The sequence below is a fragment of the Scaptodrosophila lebanonensis genome, unplaced genomic scaffold, assembly GCF_003285725.1.
Source record: "Scaptodrosophila lebanonensis strain 11010-0011.00,11010-0021.00 unplaced genomic scaffold, SlebRS2 tig00000089-arrow-pilon, whole genome shotgun sequence".
Classification (NCBI taxonomy): domain Eukaryota; kingdom Metazoa; phylum Arthropoda; class Insecta; order Diptera; family Drosophilidae; genus Scaptodrosophila; species Scaptodrosophila lebanonensis.
The window spans coordinates 3,950,832-3,969,552 of NW_022060565.1; the positions used below are offsets into that span (position 1 = coordinate 3,950,832).

The window sequence follows — 18,721 nt, forward strand, 5'->3', positions numbered from 1 at the left end:
GTTAACGATAATCCCGTTAAAGTCGCACATATCGGAAGCTAGAGAAAAATGTCAAAATACGTCACTCATCCGTTCTATCGTGCTTCGGCCCGTCCTCTTAAAACAGCCATTTAGCTTCAATTTCAAGGGTTAATATGTGCATGAAACCACCCCAAAATCGTGACGCAATTCCTTTTTCCCATGACGAAATGTGCTGATGCCTGTCGGCAGCAAGGGAAGTTGGTGGGGGAAATGGGTGGATGAGCAGCTAAAAGAAACATAATTACAATAAAAAACATCAACAGAAAAAAATACATGTCGAAAATGTACAGATGTATTTAAGATATACGGACGCTTGTATACTCTCTTGTTAGTATATGTTCATGGATTTTTAATATATTTTCAAAAGGAGTTAGGGACTCAGTATTTCGAATATATTAAGGTACTAAAATATTAATTTATTTTACATATGTTTGTGAACGTTCTAGCTCTTATCTTAAACGTGTATAGTTAGTTTGTAAGTATTAAGGAAGAGTGTTATATAAGTGTGTATATATAAGATCAGCACGACGAACCAAATCCAAATCGCTATCTCCGCTTGTCCGTCTGTCTGTTTCAATACCTAATCGACCCACAGTAGAGCTATCACATTGAAACTATGAACGACGGCTTCTTTTCGGACATATCATATAACTGTCAAAGAAATGATATTGGTTTTTTGAAGTGGATGCAGGGCATCTAAGAGTCTAGCTTTCGGTTATTTTTGTTTGTATTGTTTAAATACATAATACGAAGCTTAAAAGCCAATACATGTTTGCAATCAGTTCTAACTATGCCATTTCTGAAAGCTATTTTGTCACTCTCTGAATAACTTTATGCTGTTTTTGCAAACTAAAATCCGTGTAGCTCCCCAAACCAGTTCAACCAAAAAGAAAAAAAAAACATATAAATATATATATTAGGCGCTTTTTGTAGTCTACACGACTCCTAAATTCAAGTACCAAGAACCCAAGATATTCTGTTATATATTAATAATACGATCCAACTAATGTCTACTATGCAGAATATGTATAAAGTTGATTCAAGTATCAGCACAAATATACGTTATTAAATCATATATCGTATGTCTGGCAATAAAAATGTTCCTTAAGACTATGGGCCAAAATCGACATACTCCCATAACTTTTTGTCTATTCAAGTAGGGTCCTGATTTAATTTAAGAAATCCTTAAAGTGCATTTTTAAAGCAACTGATAAAAGATATCTTCTATAATATTGATCAAAATATAAATCATAATACAGTAAAAAAAACTATTGGATGCGTATTTTTTGTTTTTGTGCCCTTTAGCACAGACAATTGAATTACCCTTGTTGTACCAATCGGTCTTGGGTCTTGGGTCTTGGTTACGACAGATTTAGGTTTAAAAGCTCGATCTTTCCTATGGCAGATATGTATATAATACATGTATAGTGTAAGGATCTCGATGGAACTTGCAAACACAATAAGAAGCTATATTCAGGTACATAAAATAATGTCCATATATTGTGATAAACATGACATAAACATATTGATTTGTCTCATCACTATGTCCATATATATCTATAAGATGGGGTCCACTACGACTCCCTCGGCCTGTTACATACAGACAGAATTTTTAGTAAAACCTTTACCCTTCGGGCACGCGGCTATTAACATTATTTTATGTATACAGAAACGGCTGGACCAATTTTCTTGGTTTTTAATTTGTTGCATTTTTTTCCGACCCGAATAGCAAAATAACAAACAAAAAAATGGAATTCGAGCTCCAAAGGGGTGAAAACAGGCTCTAAAGTTTGTATGAAAAATCGGCATTTTTCAACAAATGACTTACAACTCAGTTGGAATTGAAAGCCTTTATTTTGGAAAGAGCGCAAAATATCGAATCCAACCGCAACAGAATTAATGACTTGCAGACGAACTAAGCAGGGTGTCGGACAGAATCCCTGCCTATTGCATTCGCTCACTGAAAGGGGAAATTTGTTTGCTAGGATGACGGACAGCAGGGAGACTCTTATACTCTTCCCATTCCATTACTTTCAAAAGTGGGCGGCAGTGCAGCGAATACAAATTTATCGAGACTGCACAAACAACCTCAAAGCCCACGAGTGGCATCCCAACCTCGGAGTTAAGCTCGAATACTGTGCGCTGTCCAAGGCTTAGCGCCCCATGTTGCCACCCTGTGCACGTGGCAGGCAGCATATTGATAATATAAGTAGGTGTGTATGCAATCCCCATCCGCTTCAGCGTCCGTGCTGTGGTAACGAAGGGTTGCCAGTGGCAACGACTGGTGCTTGGAAGGTGGGACGGGGGCGGCTCAGTTTTGGCATGGTAGTCGCACTGAAGTGCTCCTTGGCTGGGGATTGTTTGCTGCATGCACCTGTGTGTCCGCATCATGAATATTTTAGCTTTGACAGGGAAAAATAGGAATAAGAAAGAAAAAACACAAGCCCAAAACTCAAATTCAAACTGAAACTCAAACCCAAGTCGACGCTTAAAACTGGCCGCCGAGAGCTTAAAGTTAAATTGCTTTAAAAGCGACTTTTTGGCATTGGAGCCAACCGGAAATGATCGCGCGGTTGCGAAGCGTGCTTTATGGATTGTGTCTTGGCTAACACTGACAACTTGTATCGCAATAAAATGCCATGCAAAAAAGCTGCGTTTTTTGATTCCGCTTCAAGAAATGCAGCTTTAAATCAAATATGTTTGAATTGTTTGGAAATTGTTTTTCGCGTTAACTCGTATTTATGTATGGAGAACAGCTTAAGCGAAGGGCAAAACCGCGCGCGTTTGTGGCGCGACTTCAAACGCACGGCTTAGTGCAAGTGTCAAGTGGTAACTGAATTAGCAGATAGCTGGGCTCTTAAGCGATTTCACGCGTCACCCAAAACCAACACCAAACAAAGGCAAAAGGAAAGAGACAAAAATCGCTTGAATGCCGATTAAAATCATTTCCGCAATCATAAAAGCCAGAAGACCAAATTTAATAAATCAAATGAGTAAAACAAAACAAAACAAAAACAACAGTATTACCAACAAAAATCACATTAACGCCAACATCAAATCCAGCAGCAATAGCAACAGCAGCAACAGCAGCAACAACAAGCGACATTAGGTGCTGAACTTCACGGATTTCAATTTGATTATGTTGTTAGCAGCTAGTTGTTGTTGTTGTGTTTGGTTATTTTTCTTGGCTGTTGCTTGCCTGAGCGCTACAATTGATTAGCATGAAAATTGCCAAAAGTGAGACAAAACGCAGTGACAGTGTTGTTAGTCCAGCAGAAGCAGCAGCAGCAGCAGCAACAAAAAATAATAACAACAGCAACATGAACCGGCTGCAGATACAAGTATAAATACGTGCTCGTCTTCAGACAAAGGCATTTCGAATCAAAATTCAAAGTCAATGTCAAGTTGCTGGCAAAGTAGTAGCCGGCAATTTTTGACAAGGTGTGCACTCAAATACCGTTAAACTGCCCTATCCGAAGTTCAACTTCATTGATGAGAGACAATTTGAGAATATATATGGATTCCATTCCATAAAACTTCTTACCTTTTTTCCCTTACTCAAGCCCAGCTGAAATGACGATGATAAAAAGACGATGTTTAAACAAAATTACAAATTTACAAATGCACTCAAATACCGTTAAACTGCCCTTTCCGAAGTTCAACTTCATAAATGAGAGACAATTTGAGAATATATATATATATATATATATATATATATATATATATATATATATATATATATATATATATATATATATATATATATTATATTCCATTAAACTTCTTACCTTTTTTCCCTTACTCAAGCCCAGCTGAGCTTCTTCGAAATGGCACAATGATTAAAAGACCATATTTAAACAAACTTACAAATTTATTGACTTATATTGTAGCTTAAAGAGAAATCAGTTCGTCATATAAAGCATGTGAAACGAGAGCCCTAAGTATTATACCTGATAAAAAAAACTATGCTAAGAGTACTGCAGTCGTGTCGCTGCTCACTGAATGAAGCCATGATCCTGCTTGATCATATCTGCCGCCTTCTCGGCGATCATAAAGACCGGACCATTTGGATGACCGGCTATAATCTCTGGCATTATGCTGGCATCAGCGACGCGCAGGTTGCGGATGCCGTGCACTCGCAGACGCGCATCCACCACGGCACTGCGATCGCTGGCTGGTCCCATCTTGGCAGTGCCTGAGTAGTGGTAGATCGTGAAAGTGAAGTGGCGTACGTAGCAGGCCCAGTAAGCCCATGACTTGTAGGGGTGTTGCTTGCATGTGGGGATGCGGCGCTCCCACAGCTTTGCGTTGATTCCCTTGAAGCCGCGCTGCTCCGTCAGACTGATGGCCTTGAGCAGGCCACGAACAGAGATGTCCACATCGTACGGATGGGCGAAATAGTTGGAATAAATCAATGGGTATTTGAAGGGATCGCTGCTCTTGAGCATGATGCGCCCGCGGCTCTTGGGGCGCAAAATCATGGGGAAGATCATGAACGCGTTCAGCGACTTGTCCTCGATCTCGGCAAACAGCGCATTGTAGATGGATTTCTTCAGGCCGAAGGCACGTGAGATAGCTGGATTGGAGGACATAGAGCCACCGACAAGGAACAATTCAATATCTGGCCATCCATCTTCTTGGTCCTGATGATCCAAGTCCCAGAAAGCTATGGCTTCACAGCCGCCGGGTGAGCCATAGGGTCCCTCCTGCCGGTTGAAGCGAGTAACGAGATTGGGATCAGCAAAATCTTCGAACTTAAGCGATGTTGCATTCGTAGTGAAGGTAACGGCCGGTGCGGTATGATCCTGCAGATTGTAGCCAACAGCCAGATCAGCAATGGGCTTAATACCAATTTCACGCAAGTGCTTAGCCGGTCCCACACCCGAAAGCATTAACAATTGGGGTGTGTTGATGGCACCTGCCGATACAACTACTTCACGACGCGCCAAGATCTTGCGCATCGAGCCATCCGCTTGCACCATAACTCCATATGCCGTCTTTGTCTGGGGATCGATGAGCACACGCGTCACCAGAGCGTTCTTCTTGATGTGCAGATTGGGGCGTTTACCCTTGATTGGATAGAGGTATGCACGGTTCGAGCTCCAGCGCGTAGAATTGCGCGTTGTCGTGTGCAGAAAAGCCACACCATTCTGAATGCGTCCATTGTAGTCACGATACTTGAGGCCGTCTTGCTGAGCTGCCTTTACAAATGCCTTGGCGATGTCGGAGCGCCAGTTGACATAACTGACCTTTACTGGGCCATTGCGACCGACATAATCCTCATCGGCATCGGGCACGCTTGAGCCCTCGTATTTCTTGAAATATGGGAGCACCTCCTTGTAGGACCAGCCCGGATTGCCAAGAGCCGCCCAGTTGTCATAGTCGCGACGGTTGGCGCGAGTGTACATCATGTAATTCAAAACGGAACTGCCACCCATTACTTTGCCGCGGGGCCAGTTGCAGCGGTTGTTATTCATGGCTAGACAGGCATGATCCGATGGCTGCGTCCGGTACTTCCAGTTCATTTCGCCCAGCTGCAAAAAGTGCGCTACTATCGGCACATCCATAATCAGGCGCTCCGGTCCACCAGCCTCGAGTAACAGCACCTTCCACTTGGGATTCTCCGAGAGGCGGGCGGCCAGCGCGCAACCAGCTGTGCCCGCACCCACCACTATAAAGTCGTACTCGCTCTCCAATACAATGTTATTATCAAAGTTCTCCAGCTCCACGTCAGACTGACCTCGTTGCAAAAAGTTGATGGTTTCCAGCAGCACATTATTCTGTGCACGGACCTTGTGGTAGCCAAGCAGGCCGATTATAACGCAAATAAGTAGCAGGCCCAGCTGGGACAGATCTTGTTTACGTGCCATTCTTAAATCACTTGTTCACTTGTTTTTCCACAAAATAAGCAAAAAAAAAAAAAACAAACAAAAAATTGAAAAAATAAACTGAATAAATTCAAGCACCGATGTGCGTCTATATTCGTGGGCCGACGCGGGCTGAGCTCGTGCTCGCTGGTTAAGTTGACTTGAGAATTAAGTTCTAAAGTTCTAAAGGCGCCTGGCTCGTTTTGGCTTCGAATTTGCGCGCGTTTTTGGCCCGTCCGTTAGGTTGAGACGCTTGTCTTGCCCAATCGAACGCGTAACTAGAAATGCTGACAAGCGCTGTAGCCAAGTTCAATTTAATATTAAATTGAAGCGGCTGGCGGCCGCGTCCCCGTCCCCGTCCGCATCTCAGTCTCAGTCACAGTCTCCGTCTTCGTCTCCGTCGCTGCTGCCATGCGTGTTGCGAATCTTTCGGCTGCTGTGCGCTCGGCTCGGTAGGCGACGCAGTCGACGTTGACAGTGACTGCGCTGTCTGAGCAAAAGCCAAATAACCAAGACAATGTGTAGCCAAACTTGCAGAGTAATGATGCCAACAGAGGCGGCAGCAGCGACGCCGATAGTTGCCGATTACTCACGAGCGCCGAAAAGAATCTTCAAGCTACCGACCAACTCTTGGCCTGACTACCAACACGTTCACAACTGAGAGCTCACAAGCTGAATGCCCCCCGATCTAAGCCGAGCTGGCATTGATTTGAAGCGATTGCTAGCACGATTATAACAATAGGTCAAATAATATTTGTTGTTGTTGACCAATGCGGAAGCCTAGAAAGGCGCCACCACTTCAGGGCGTACGCAGTTCAAATAAATAATTCTAGCACCAAATCAATCTTACAAATTATTGAACTATATGGTATTTGGTTCATCTGTTTTCCTCGTAATTAAAAAAAGGAATAGCGATGTCAAATATGTACTCGTATATATACATAATAATAATGCATTCATGCTCACTCATTTCAAATCTTTCCATTATATTTTCAAAGATCAAATTCAAGTATGCTTTAATCTTATTATGCTACTTTTTAGCTTAATAGTCTTTATTAATTGATGTAAATCAGACGCAGATATTTCATATTTACCAAACAACTAAGAATGCTGAACTACTTAAAACAAAGTAAATTCGCATACTCTAGTTATTAGCTTTAACTTATTTCTTTTCATTAATTTCGAAATAATATGATTTTTGTTGTTGTACTTAAAAAAAAAAAACGAATATGGTTCTTATATTCTAAATGATATATACTCGTATTCCATTTAAATTTAACCACCGAACAGCACAACCGGTCAAGATTCTTTCGATATTTTATAACATAAGTATCTACAATTATAATTATAGTTAACTTTTGTGTAAATAAATAATTATACAAAAAATATTTAAAAAAAAACACTCAAAATATAAGTATTCACAAATTGGGGTTGTTTTTGGAATACTTATTTTCCATGTTTGGGATTCAGGTATGTATGCCCTGAACGTTATAGATTCGTGTTGTATAGACTTTGACTTCAGCTGGACCAAATCCCAATTAGCTGTGTGTTTCGCCTGTCTTCAAACGTCACCAAAACGTAACGACACATTAACAACTAATTGTTCCGATAGCCACAACAAATGTTGGTTGCCTAAAACCTAGGCAATATTATTATTGTTATTTGAACTACTAAGTGCTATGGTCGGTGTATAATTACCTGGGTATTGAACTTGAGGGAGCAGTTGCTTTTGGTTCTATACATCTTAATGCTAGTTTATAGTTATAAACGGACAGTGGAATGATTTGGCTGGAATTTCAACTATTTAGTTGTACGGACTACAGATTTTCATGAAAAGGGCATTATATTCGTTTTGGAATCCGATAAAGCAGCGCCCTATATTCGAAATCTAAATAGTTTTATTGACTTGCTGCATTGGAATTATTCTACCTACTACTTAGCTACAAAGTTGTGATCTTCTTTTATCATGTCGGCTGCCTTCTCGGCTATAAGGAAGACAGGGCCATTGGGATGACCGGCAATCAGATGAGGCATAATGCTTGCATCTACCACACGCAGTCCTTTGATGCCGTGGACACGTAAACGGTCATCCACAACGGCGCTACGATCGCTGGCAGGTCCCATTTTGGCTGTACCCGCATAATGGTAGATGGTGAAAGTGAAATGTCGGGCATGGCATTCCCAGTAAGCGGTGGTTTGCCAGCCATGGTGGCGACAGGCGGGCAGCTGCGTCTCCAGTAGTCGCGCATCAATTTCTCGCATCGCGGGCTCACGAAGAAGCTTCACTGCCTGCTGAATGCCTCGCACGGTGATGTCCAGATCGTAGGGATCCGCAAAGTAGTTGGGGTATATTAGTGGATGAGCCGTGGGATCGCGACTTTTGAGCTTGATGCGACCACGACTTTTGGGGCGCAATATCATGGGGAAGATCATAAATCCGTTGGCCTTTTTGCGCTCTATGGCCCCAAAAATTGTCTCGTAGATGTCAGCGCGCAGTCCAAAGGCAAGCCGCAACGCTACATTGATGTGAAATGCACCTCCGACCATGAACAGTTCCATGTCGGGCCAGCCATCAGGGTCCTGCGGTGCGTCAAGTTCATAGAATGAAATGGCCTCTACACCGCCTGGAATGCGCATTGGGCCACGTCCGCGCAAATAGTTGCCCAGCTGATCTGTGGTCAGCATATCATTAACATGCAATACTGTGGCATTTGTCAGTACGGTTATAGCTGGTGCCACATGATCTTGTAAATTGAATCCTACGGCCAGATCAGCTAGCGGCTTGATGCCATGGCGACGAAGGTGCTTGGCCGGCCCAATACCTGACAGCATCAGAAGCTGTGGGGTATTGATGGCGCCTGCCGAGAGTATTACTTCTTTGCGTGCGCGCACCAGCGTCTCGTTGCCACGCCAACGCACCAATACGCCCTGGGCTTGCCGGGTAACCGCATCAATAAGCACCCTAGTGACTAGAGCATGCTTCCACACATGCAGGTTGGGTCGCCGACCCTTGAGTGGGTAGAGATAGGCGCGGTTGGCACTCCAGCGCGTCTCATTGAACAAAGTGGCTTGAAGGTAGGAAACGCCCACCTGACGGCGACCGTTGTAGTCGCCTTGACGCAACCCTGCCTGTTCGGAGGCGCGCACAAAAGCGTCGGCGACTCGTGTTCGTGTCTCAGTGTATGTGACCTTAACCGGACCGCCGCGGCCCACATAATCCGCATCTGCGTCCGGCACAAGTGAGCCCTCGTACTTACGAAAATAGGGCAGCAATTCGTCGTAGCTCCAGCCTCGATTGCCATGAGCCGCCCAATTCGTATCGAAATCGCGCCTATTGCCACGGGTGTACATCATGTAATTAAGCACTGAGCTGCCACCCATTACTTTACCGCGTGGCCAGTTGCAGCGCTGTTGCTTCATGGCTAGGCAATAGGATGGCGATGGCTCGGTGCGGTACTTCCAGTTCATCTCGCCCAGCTGCAGATAGTGTGCCATAATAGGTAAATCCATAATGTAGCTTTCGGGTCCCCCGGCCTCCAGCAGCAGCACCTGCCACTTGGGATTCTCCGAGAGTCGTGCGGCTAGCGTGCATCCTCCTGTACCCGCACCCACCACTACGAAGTCATATTCACGCAGAGGCTTTGCTTTCTCGTCCTGCGCCTCCAGATCCATGTAGTACTGGCCACGACGTATTATCTCCAAGACGTCGGCCAGACCATTGCCGTAATAGCTCTGTGACTGCGTCGCTAGTGGGAACTGCAGCAGGCATACAAGTCGGAGTACTATCAGCAATAGACATTTCATGGGGCGCATTTCCATAGATAAGCCATGGAAAGGAACTTAAGGTGTGCACTGTTCTCACCCAACTGCTGGGCAAGCCGCGCGCGGAATTGTATTTATGATGATAGCCACGTGTAATCGATTACTACCTCTCGTTCTCCTACCTCAGGCCTACTTATCGATCATTTAATCGACGCGCACATTGGGTAACCAATTAGTAACAACAGGGGAAATTTATAGGCAATGATCTGCACAAGCGGTATATTTAATGCACTCGCAGCAGCACGAGATGGGCCAGAGCGGAGCAGATTGTTTGGAACGCGCTGAGTCAGCGGCAGCTCATTTTAGATCTGATTGCTAACAATGTCATTGGTCAGTGATTCTTGGCTAATGTTCAGCTATGCAAGAACGTGATCAGAATCGCATTTACATATCGCATTTGATTGGCCACATATGCAGGATGATTAATCAACAAAATTCCAGACCAATTTATATTTAAATGTCTTAGACACCCAAGTGCCAGGGAAACATTTTCAGACAATGCACTCAGCACAAATTAAAACCAGAATATAATTTTAAAGCCTCGATTTACAGTAGCTCCTAGTTTTACAAAAGGTCGCAAATGTCGCATGAAATGCATGTTGCAACAGAAACAAGAGAGAACGCTACAGGCGAGCTAGCCCGACAGTGAAATACCCTGTACCCAGACTAACTCCAGGCCCTTATCCGAAGCAAAAAGAAGAAGAAGAGCGAACTTGATGCTGTAGTTTGTGGGAGTGTAGTTTTACTGGAGTGACATTTTTTCGCTAATAACTTTTCTAAGAATTGACCGTTTTAAATCAAATTTTAAGCCAAAGTAGATAATTGTAAATAGATTACTTGTGCAAAGTTTATGTAGCTTATGAGTGTGGACAGAATTGAATTTGTAGCGGGAAAAAGGGGGGGACAATCAAAAAAATAAAATACAATCGTATAGACTAAGGGCTAGGAGCGTCCACATTAGATTTGGTTAATGTACGCTCAGCTGTTTCCGAAATCCAGGCGTTCATACAGACAGACGGATGGACATGTCTAGATCGATTTCTCTGATCAAAAATATATATACTTTATGGGGTCGGAGATGATTTCTTCTGCCTGTTACATGCTTTGCACAAACCTAATAAACCCTTTTATCTTCGGGTACAGGGTGTAAAAAAAACTGTAGTTAGCGCAAATTAGTCTACACGTGCCAAATCAACGTACATTGTATCCAAGATTATTCGCTCTCTATTAAAGAACCCATTAGAGAGAAAAATACACACAAGTTGTAAATTACAGTCAATCGCTTACACCCTGTAGGAGGGTAGGAGGGTATAGCCGAATCATTTAATATCAAAATAAAGAGCAATGTGAGTAGGGCTTGTAATGGGATATACTAGAAAGACTAATTCTGTACGAACACCAACAACTTTTGAACCAAAATAACTAGGGACACCAAACTTGTTATGTACACTTATCTCTTATCAAGTTTATTGCAAATCACAAATAAAACATGACGTTTGTTTTTAAAGATATCTTCAGCAAATATGTTATACATATTAGTTTTGGCTCCATGTAACATTGGTTTGCTGTCGTAAAGGAAAGGATTGCCACAACAAGGTATATTTTAAATGAATTACAGTAGCAGAGATACTGGAGAACATTCAAAAATCGGGTTTCTATATAAAGCGTTTTCTCTTCATTTTCTATATAAAGCGTTCCTTTCGTTGGCAAATGAATTTAGCTAAAAGCGGTGAGGATTGGCACACGTTGTTGGTGCGATTTAGAATTAAAATATGGCGCGAAATTGGGCATTTTTCAGAGAGTTTTTGGTGATTACTCAATGTATGAAAAAAAAAACTTTGTGTACGTTAGTCCAAAAGCTTTGTGAAAATTTATGTTTTGGAGATGTTTCTTTCCTTTTTTACAAAGTTACGGTTAGTTTTCATGGAATTCCCGGTTAATGCATACAGCCAAGAGTAATGTAATATAACAAATTAATGACTAAATATCATCTATGGAATTATCTTGGATATATGAGTGTACATTATTCATTCGCCCGGCAAACTACCATAATCAGTCTGCCCAGGTCCGTTTGATTTTTCAGTCACGATCACTAGGCATACTACTATGTTTCCTTCTTGATGGGACCGTCCTATTCTTCATTTGTTTTTATATGGGCATGCTGAAACGAACTGTCTGTATGTCCAACAGTTTACGTTCAAGTATTTGTGAGCTTGAACGCTTGTATTTCGAGAGAATTGAAAAAGACTTATCAAACTTGGTATACAGGTTCTCTGAACATTTTAAATTTAAATCCGCACCCCATTGCTTTAAATATTTGTCTAAAGTTGCTGCACTTCTTTGAATTTGCCCTTTCATATTTGGAAGCCAACCCGTTCTCACTTATTTATCGTTCCATTACGATTCATAAAGATCAGATATTTCGAAGTATATTCTAATATGCCTTAATAGTGGAACGTGCAGGTCTTCGTGATGTCTTAAAGTTTTGGAGTACTTGAGGCTGAGTTGGAATACTCTAGGCATCTGAATCGTATGTGCTCTTCTAGGTTAAGCAGCCAGCCCAACCTAATATGCCCTAAAGATATGGCAACAGTTAGATAAAAGGAAAGTTTTATAAATATTCGCTCGTCGTAAAATGCACGCTGATGTCGTAATATCGTAAGTACGTTCATAGTTATCGTAGCGATCGTTCGGCGCCCTCACCTCGAAGTTCCGCCTCCCAACGATAAACAGTGATTGTTCTTGCATGCAATCGAATGTTGCAGTCACTTTGAATGAGAATTTCAATGTAAATAAATTTGCCAACTACTGGTATTTGAATAGAGAATGCCGGTTGAGTGCCCCCGCCTTAGATGGTCAATCCGCCCCTTTGGGTTCTAAATGAACTGCCAAAGCTTCGGTTTTATAATTATTTCCGCTTACATGCGAATTAACTGTGCCTGACTGAATTATTGCTTTTTTTTTAATGAGAAATGAAACGAGCGGTTGAGACAAAACATTAAGATATAAGGTGTAGAATCCAAGACTTGGGCTCAGAGGCACATAGACTGTAGATGCAGTCGAGCGCAGCGGCCGCATGACATACAAAAAAAGAAGATAGTATAAAAAAGTATAATAATAATACTGGTAATAACGAAACTGTTCAACAATTGACTGTCGCTGTTGTGCAAGTAGTTGTTGATTAATTGTCGTTCTTCTGGGTCGAGAACAGTCAACCAAACAGGAGTTCAAGGATGGGTTGCACGTACGGGGCTCGCATGCCAATGAGGTGGAAGATGGACCCATACTTACATTATATACTTGTATGTTCACATAGTATATGTATGTATATGTATATGAATGCATGTATATAATGGCGGCTTGGTCAAGTTCTTGTGCGTGTTGACAATCGGCGGAGTCATAACCACAGCCAAGGTTTGGTTGAGAACAACTGACATTCAAGTCGCAAGTTGCAGGCGGCATATTTCGACTCCGCGGCAACAACAACGGCATGTGGTGTGTAATTTCGCAATTGTTGGCAACACGCTTGAAGTTCGCGTCGCGACTAACGGCAATTAAAGTATTTGGTTATTTTTATTTTTTATTCTCCTACCATCAATGGGCTTGTGGTTGCTGTTGCTGTTGCTGCTGTTGCCGTTGCCGTTGCCGGTTTGGAAATTCGCAAAACGATGATTGACTCTATAGTCAAGAATTTTGCGAGTTGTTGTCTTTGACCGACTTCGGGCTGTGACTAAAACTGGCAACAGTTGTTGCTATTGCTGTTTATGCAGCTACAAGTATTAGCAATTCTCGGTCTTGGGCCACAACCTGCAGCCATTTGGTTACTCATTGACATTGAAGACCATCAAATATAATGTGAGGTTGTTGTGGGTTGAAAGGAATATCTGAGTAAAGCTGAGAAACTACAGCGTTCTGAGCTGTAAATCTGGGTAAAACATTTTGCAACAATCTTAAATCTGTCGAAAAAGGGAATTAAGAATTACTTAAGGCCTTTTTGCTCGTGTTGACTCAGCTGTCGTGCCGCCAAGCATGACTTGTAGGTCTACAAACGTCGTCTAGCCAAAATCGCATTAACATAAGCATATACATACATACGAGCACATACATACATATAAGTTTGTAATGCTTTAGTATGTGCGGCTCACCGCTAAATGTTCTCGACTGACAAGTGTTTTTATGGAGCCACCCGACTCGTTTTTGGTGCGATAATCTATTTCTGGAATTTTAACTTTGGGCTGGGGTTTTTTTTTTTCATGCCTGCCTCATCTTCCAGTTTTGCCACTTTTCAAGTTCCATTTTAAGCTTTAAACTCGATGACAACTTTGGTAAATATTAAAAGGGCAAATATATGCGAGGAAGACCATTAAATGGCTAAACAAAAATGGGGAATTGATTTTATGGCAAAAAGCCAAATCTTGCAGAATATCGATGGTCATCATTAGTAGGCGATTTTAAGTACAAAAAAAAAAGTACAAAACAAAACAAACCGATAGCTGCAAGAAGCAAGAAGAGCATCCTTTGAAATAGATTTCAGTTCAAAAGTCTATAATTGTTGTCAGCAGCTATGGAACCGATTTGAACTCGAAACATTTTCGAAAGTTCTTATCGTCTTTAGGGTGCTGGTAAGTATTGGGCTAGCCGGAAGAAATATTATGTAATGGCTAGATCCTTCTCCTACCTAGGCATGACGCAATTCACCACTAAGCAGCAAATAATTGCACTGCTTAGGTCAGCAATACTGGGTCCTGATATTAACAAAATGCCCAGACCAAGGCGATCGACTGAGGGGGAAGCATCGGCCTATTGCGAAGCTTTTACTCAAACCCTAGAGGCATTTGAAGAAGAGAACGTGAACGATGTATCAGTATTTGTGTGCATGGATGGCATGAATGGCTCGAAGGAGGCAGGACCTGCTGCCAAACCACCACTGGCCAATCGATGCAACAGCGTCATTCGAGCTCTTGCCCGCATTGTGCAGAACGTTTCCGAGCGAATTTTGGTCGCTTTGGGTATAAATCGTGAGAATGCGGCTTGGTACAAACACTGCTCGCAGAATCCTGGCTCCCATCATTGCTTGCTGGGATCAAATAGGGATTTGGATGACAGAACTTCAAGCTCAGATTCGTGCGATGACTTGACCCTATGCAATGAGGTTATACACGTGTAGGTGATTGCAAGACTTTTAGTTAAAGTTCAAGTTTCAACCCATGTTCCAGCCACCCTAATCCCCCGTCGCTCATGAAAACTTTCTGCCTGTTAACTACACTTCACCGCACATTTCCTGTTCCAAGTTCTATTTCAAGTGCATGGAACTCTAGAGACGGCGCCAACGTCGCTACCAAATTGGCCAATTTAAGCCGCTTTGATCTACACAATCAACCGACACATTTGTGCAAACGATTTCGTCGCCGGCAGGGGTTAGGGGTGCTGAAGTGTTTGAATATAATAAAAGCATACATAGTTCCATTTATAAATCAAACCCAAATAATTACACACTTTAATGGTACGGCTTAGAAGCACAAATATAGCAGCGAACAAAGAGCTACCAACTGTTGTGGGTTTTCAATTGCCTGACAATTGACAGCAGACAGACAGGCAGACAGACAGACAGACAGACAGACAGACAGACTGACAGTTCAACAATTGATGCTTGTATTTGAGCCTAAAAATATAAACTACACACACACACACACAGAGACACACACTGATATTGCATGTATGAACAGCAATTATGTGTATTATAGTCATATTGAAATGTTATTCAACTGGCGAACTGTTCGAGTGGTCGGTCTTTGTTGCTTTGCTGCGATGTGAACAGCTTTGTCATGGCTATCTTCAATCTGCAATCAGTTAGTAGATTTGTTTTCTATGATTATGAATACAAATGCTGGGGGCGAGGGGGAACATTATTGTCTAGTGTCGCGGTGATTTATTGTGATCGCGATTGCCAGGCTGTGTGAATTAATTGATACATTCTATACAAAGAATTCGCAACAATCATTTGAATGAGCGTGAATTATGAATTATTTACTTTGTGGGTGATTCAAATACTTTTTTCCATTCTGCTATCTTCTCTAAGATGTTTATTGTGATTTACTATTATTCAACGTATTCTAGGCACGATTCCAGTAACTGCCTATTTAAGTGAAGATAATTAAAGTGATTCCCCAGTCACTCGTTACAGCTAGCAGTTTTTTTTTCTTTTGCTAAATGAAGGTTTATTCGCATAATTAATAATTATGCTTAATGAATTTACATTGAAGTCTAGAATCTGTGGTTGCTGACCATTTCAAATACAATACATTTGAGGCTGTTTAGTATAAAATATACCCCAAAATATTACATGTCCCAGCATATGAAGCAGAAATAATTGGCTGAGACAATGGATCCATATATTCATAATTTAAAGAGGAAACCATTCATTTATGCGACAGATCTTTCTATGAACATTTCGATTTCAATCTAAACAATTGGATGTTTAGTTTTTCCAACATAATGATTTTATAAACTTACAATATTATATAATTAAATTCCATGAACAAATACATAAAAGTCTAAAATATTTATGTACACGAATGTGTGTATCAAATTTCAATTAAAGCTGTACAAAAAATTGTGATATTAAGGAATTATGATTTTCTAAACATTATAAAATCACACAAATTTAACGTCATGTTTGACAAACTTAATATCCAAGGCGTACAAACAATCGGTTTTAAGAAAATTTTACTTGTGTTTAAATACGTTTTACAGTAGTTATGATTATTACTATTTGAAACATTAATCGGAAGCGTTTATCGAAGAGATTGTTTCGTCAAAATTGTGAAAAGTTATAGATATAAATCAATATTATAATATTAAGTTTTTAAGCTTTTTGAAACATTTTAACAATATATTTATTTACAAAGCGATTTCTATCAAACAAACAGCCACTGCATTCACACAATTCCTAATTCCTTTATTGAATTTAGTTAATCAAAGCGTACAGTAATTCGTTTACGATAGTTTTGACTCATGAAGGCTACATTCATTGGCTACATTTATTTAATTCAATGCATTTACTATCCTAGAACATACGAAATATGCGAATAGATATAAAAAAGCCATTGTAAGAATCCATGAATGCGTAAAATTGTAAAATTGTTGTCTATAAATTGTATCTTTAGTTTTTCCAATAGTTTTGAGTCACTTAACTCAAACACATAGGCATTCATGTATTCAATCACTAAACATAGTATAACAATGAGTCCATTTGTTAGCACAAGTTCATGCATTTATTAACAAAGCGATTTAGTGGTAGGCCTGTTTATACGTTTATTATCATGATTCACCCACTTCATTTGCTTACCTTGTATTCATTCTTAATGTTGGCGTTTTTAATGTTAATGCTGGGTAAATGTCTTAGCCGTAAACCAAACTTGTTCATTTGAGTTATACTTTCTCACCAATTCAAGCACTTCCGTGCGCTTAGCACACAACAAACGTCGATCGTGACGTAGCTAATTGAGTCAAGGGCATGACTTAGAATTTTTAGAGCCGAATGTGAAAACCTGTAGCCATTAGCAGCAGCCAGTTCGGCACTTCACAGCACTTTTGTTTTTCTAGTTGCGCCAACGGCTACTCGCCCAGATATGGGTCACTATGCTAGTGTGCTGTAACAGGGCAGTTAATCGAATACAGGGCCGTTGTCGTATACTCGTACATCTCAATTGCTCTTGGCCCACGCTCTGGACCGGTTACAGAGCGTCTCAGTTACTTCCGCTAACGGCTTAAGTGATTGCGAGTTGTCTAGGCCATAAACATTAATTTTAATGCGGCGTTGTAATGTTTACGGCCAGAAGGGGCATGCATAGTTATAGGAGGGACCTAATCTAAGATTTATCGCACCCATACATAACTCATGTCTCATAATTATGGTTATTTAATTCTAATACGAATATATATTGTGTTTGTTTCTGTTTTTCTTACAGGTAAGTGACGATCCCTTGTGGCCTGTGGGGCGGTCGGCCCATTAAAATGCAAATCGAGTCGAGAATAAGTAAAATATTAATATTGATTTATGTGTCGCTGGTCGCATACTCGAACACAAAACTTCTTGGCCATGAGTTCTCAAGTTCACTAGGTCTGGGTCAATTGTGTGCTTGGCCTAACGGCCGCTGCACGATTGGCAGCTGCAAACAGAAATCATATCAGAGTATAACAAGTTTATTGACCTCTAACTCGAACGCTAAGCCCAGTTTGTAGCGGTAAAACAACGGCGACTATGACAGGAAGTTCAACCAATACTTTGCAGTTGTTGGCTAAAAAGAAAAAAAAAAGCTTTAAGAAATACTTCCGTCAGCCATTGACCCAGTTGGATTGGCCTAAGTTGGCGAATTTGTGAGTCGATCTTGTGCTAGGTCTGAAGCTGTAGCGTTTAAAGCAGCGGCTAAGCTCTCGAGCAGGGCTAGAATGGAATTATAGACATACTTGTATGTAGCTGCACTGTTGTCCTTGCCACGTGCCGTTGCAATGTCTCAAGAAACTGATCTACATTGCTATATTTTTTGTTGGTAAATTTTTATGCAGAAGAGCAAACAATATATTGCATACAAACGAGTAACAATACGTTTATTTCTATAATTTATAAACACAAAGCTTCTCCCTCGCGATCTCTTGTCTTCTCTTGGCTGCCAAATTTGTGAATTCAAATTTTTATATTCAGTTGCTGCTTAGAGTATTATTTATGCATTTTTTCCTATTCTGGCATTTTATTTGCTATCTTATTAAGAGTTGTGTGGGTATTCCTCAAAAGTCTAAAATATGAACATTTTAATCAGCAGTTTACTCTTTGTTCCATACACTATTATTAAGATATTTTAGATGGTCTCTGGCGTTTAGTTTCAAACAATTTTTTTTTAAATGCAGGCAAGGCATTTGTTTTTTATTTTCTTGTCATCTTGCTAGCTATTGTCCCTGCTACGATCAAGCTCCTCTTCCTTCCTACTTTAAATCGTGCCTGAAAATTGTAA

The 18,721-nt window shown here is 41.1% G+C and overlaps 4 protein-coding genes across 4 annotated transcripts in view; 2 read left to right on the forward strand and 2 right to left on the reverse strand.

Annotated features, from left to right (window-relative positions):
• LOC115626698 (flotillin-2) overlaps positions 1 to 18,721 on the forward strand; it is a 131,762-nt gene that overhangs the window by 9,769 nt on the left and 103,272 nt on the right. The window lies entirely within an intron of this gene.
• On the reverse strand, positions 4,017 to 5,891 carry LOC115626945 (glucose dehydrogenase [FAD, quinone]). The gene has a single exon (XM_030522460.1). It carries the CDS (start codon positions 5,889 to 5,891, stop codon positions 4,017 to 4,019), a length of 1,875 nt encoding a protein of 624 aa, XP_030378320.1.
• LOC115626693 (glucose dehydrogenase [FAD, quinone]) lies at positions 7,767 to 9,744 on the reverse strand. Its single transcript, XM_030522120.1, has one exon. The coding sequence runs from the start codon at positions 9,705 to 9,707 to the stop codon at positions 7,821 to 7,823; it is 1,887 nt and encodes a 628-aa protein (XP_030377980.1). The 5' UTR covers positions 9,708 to 9,744; the 3' UTR covers positions 7,767 to 7,820.
• On the forward strand, positions 14,204 to 15,127 carry LOC115626700. Its single transcript, XM_030522129.1, has 2 exons — positions 14,204 to 14,332; positions 14,393 to 15,127. The coding sequence occupies exon 2, from the start codon at positions 14,395 to 14,397 to the stop codon at positions 14,875 to 14,877; it is 483 nt and encodes a 160-aa protein (XP_030377989.1). The 5' UTR covers positions 14,204 to 14,332; positions 14,393 to 14,394; the 3' UTR covers positions 14,878 to 15,127.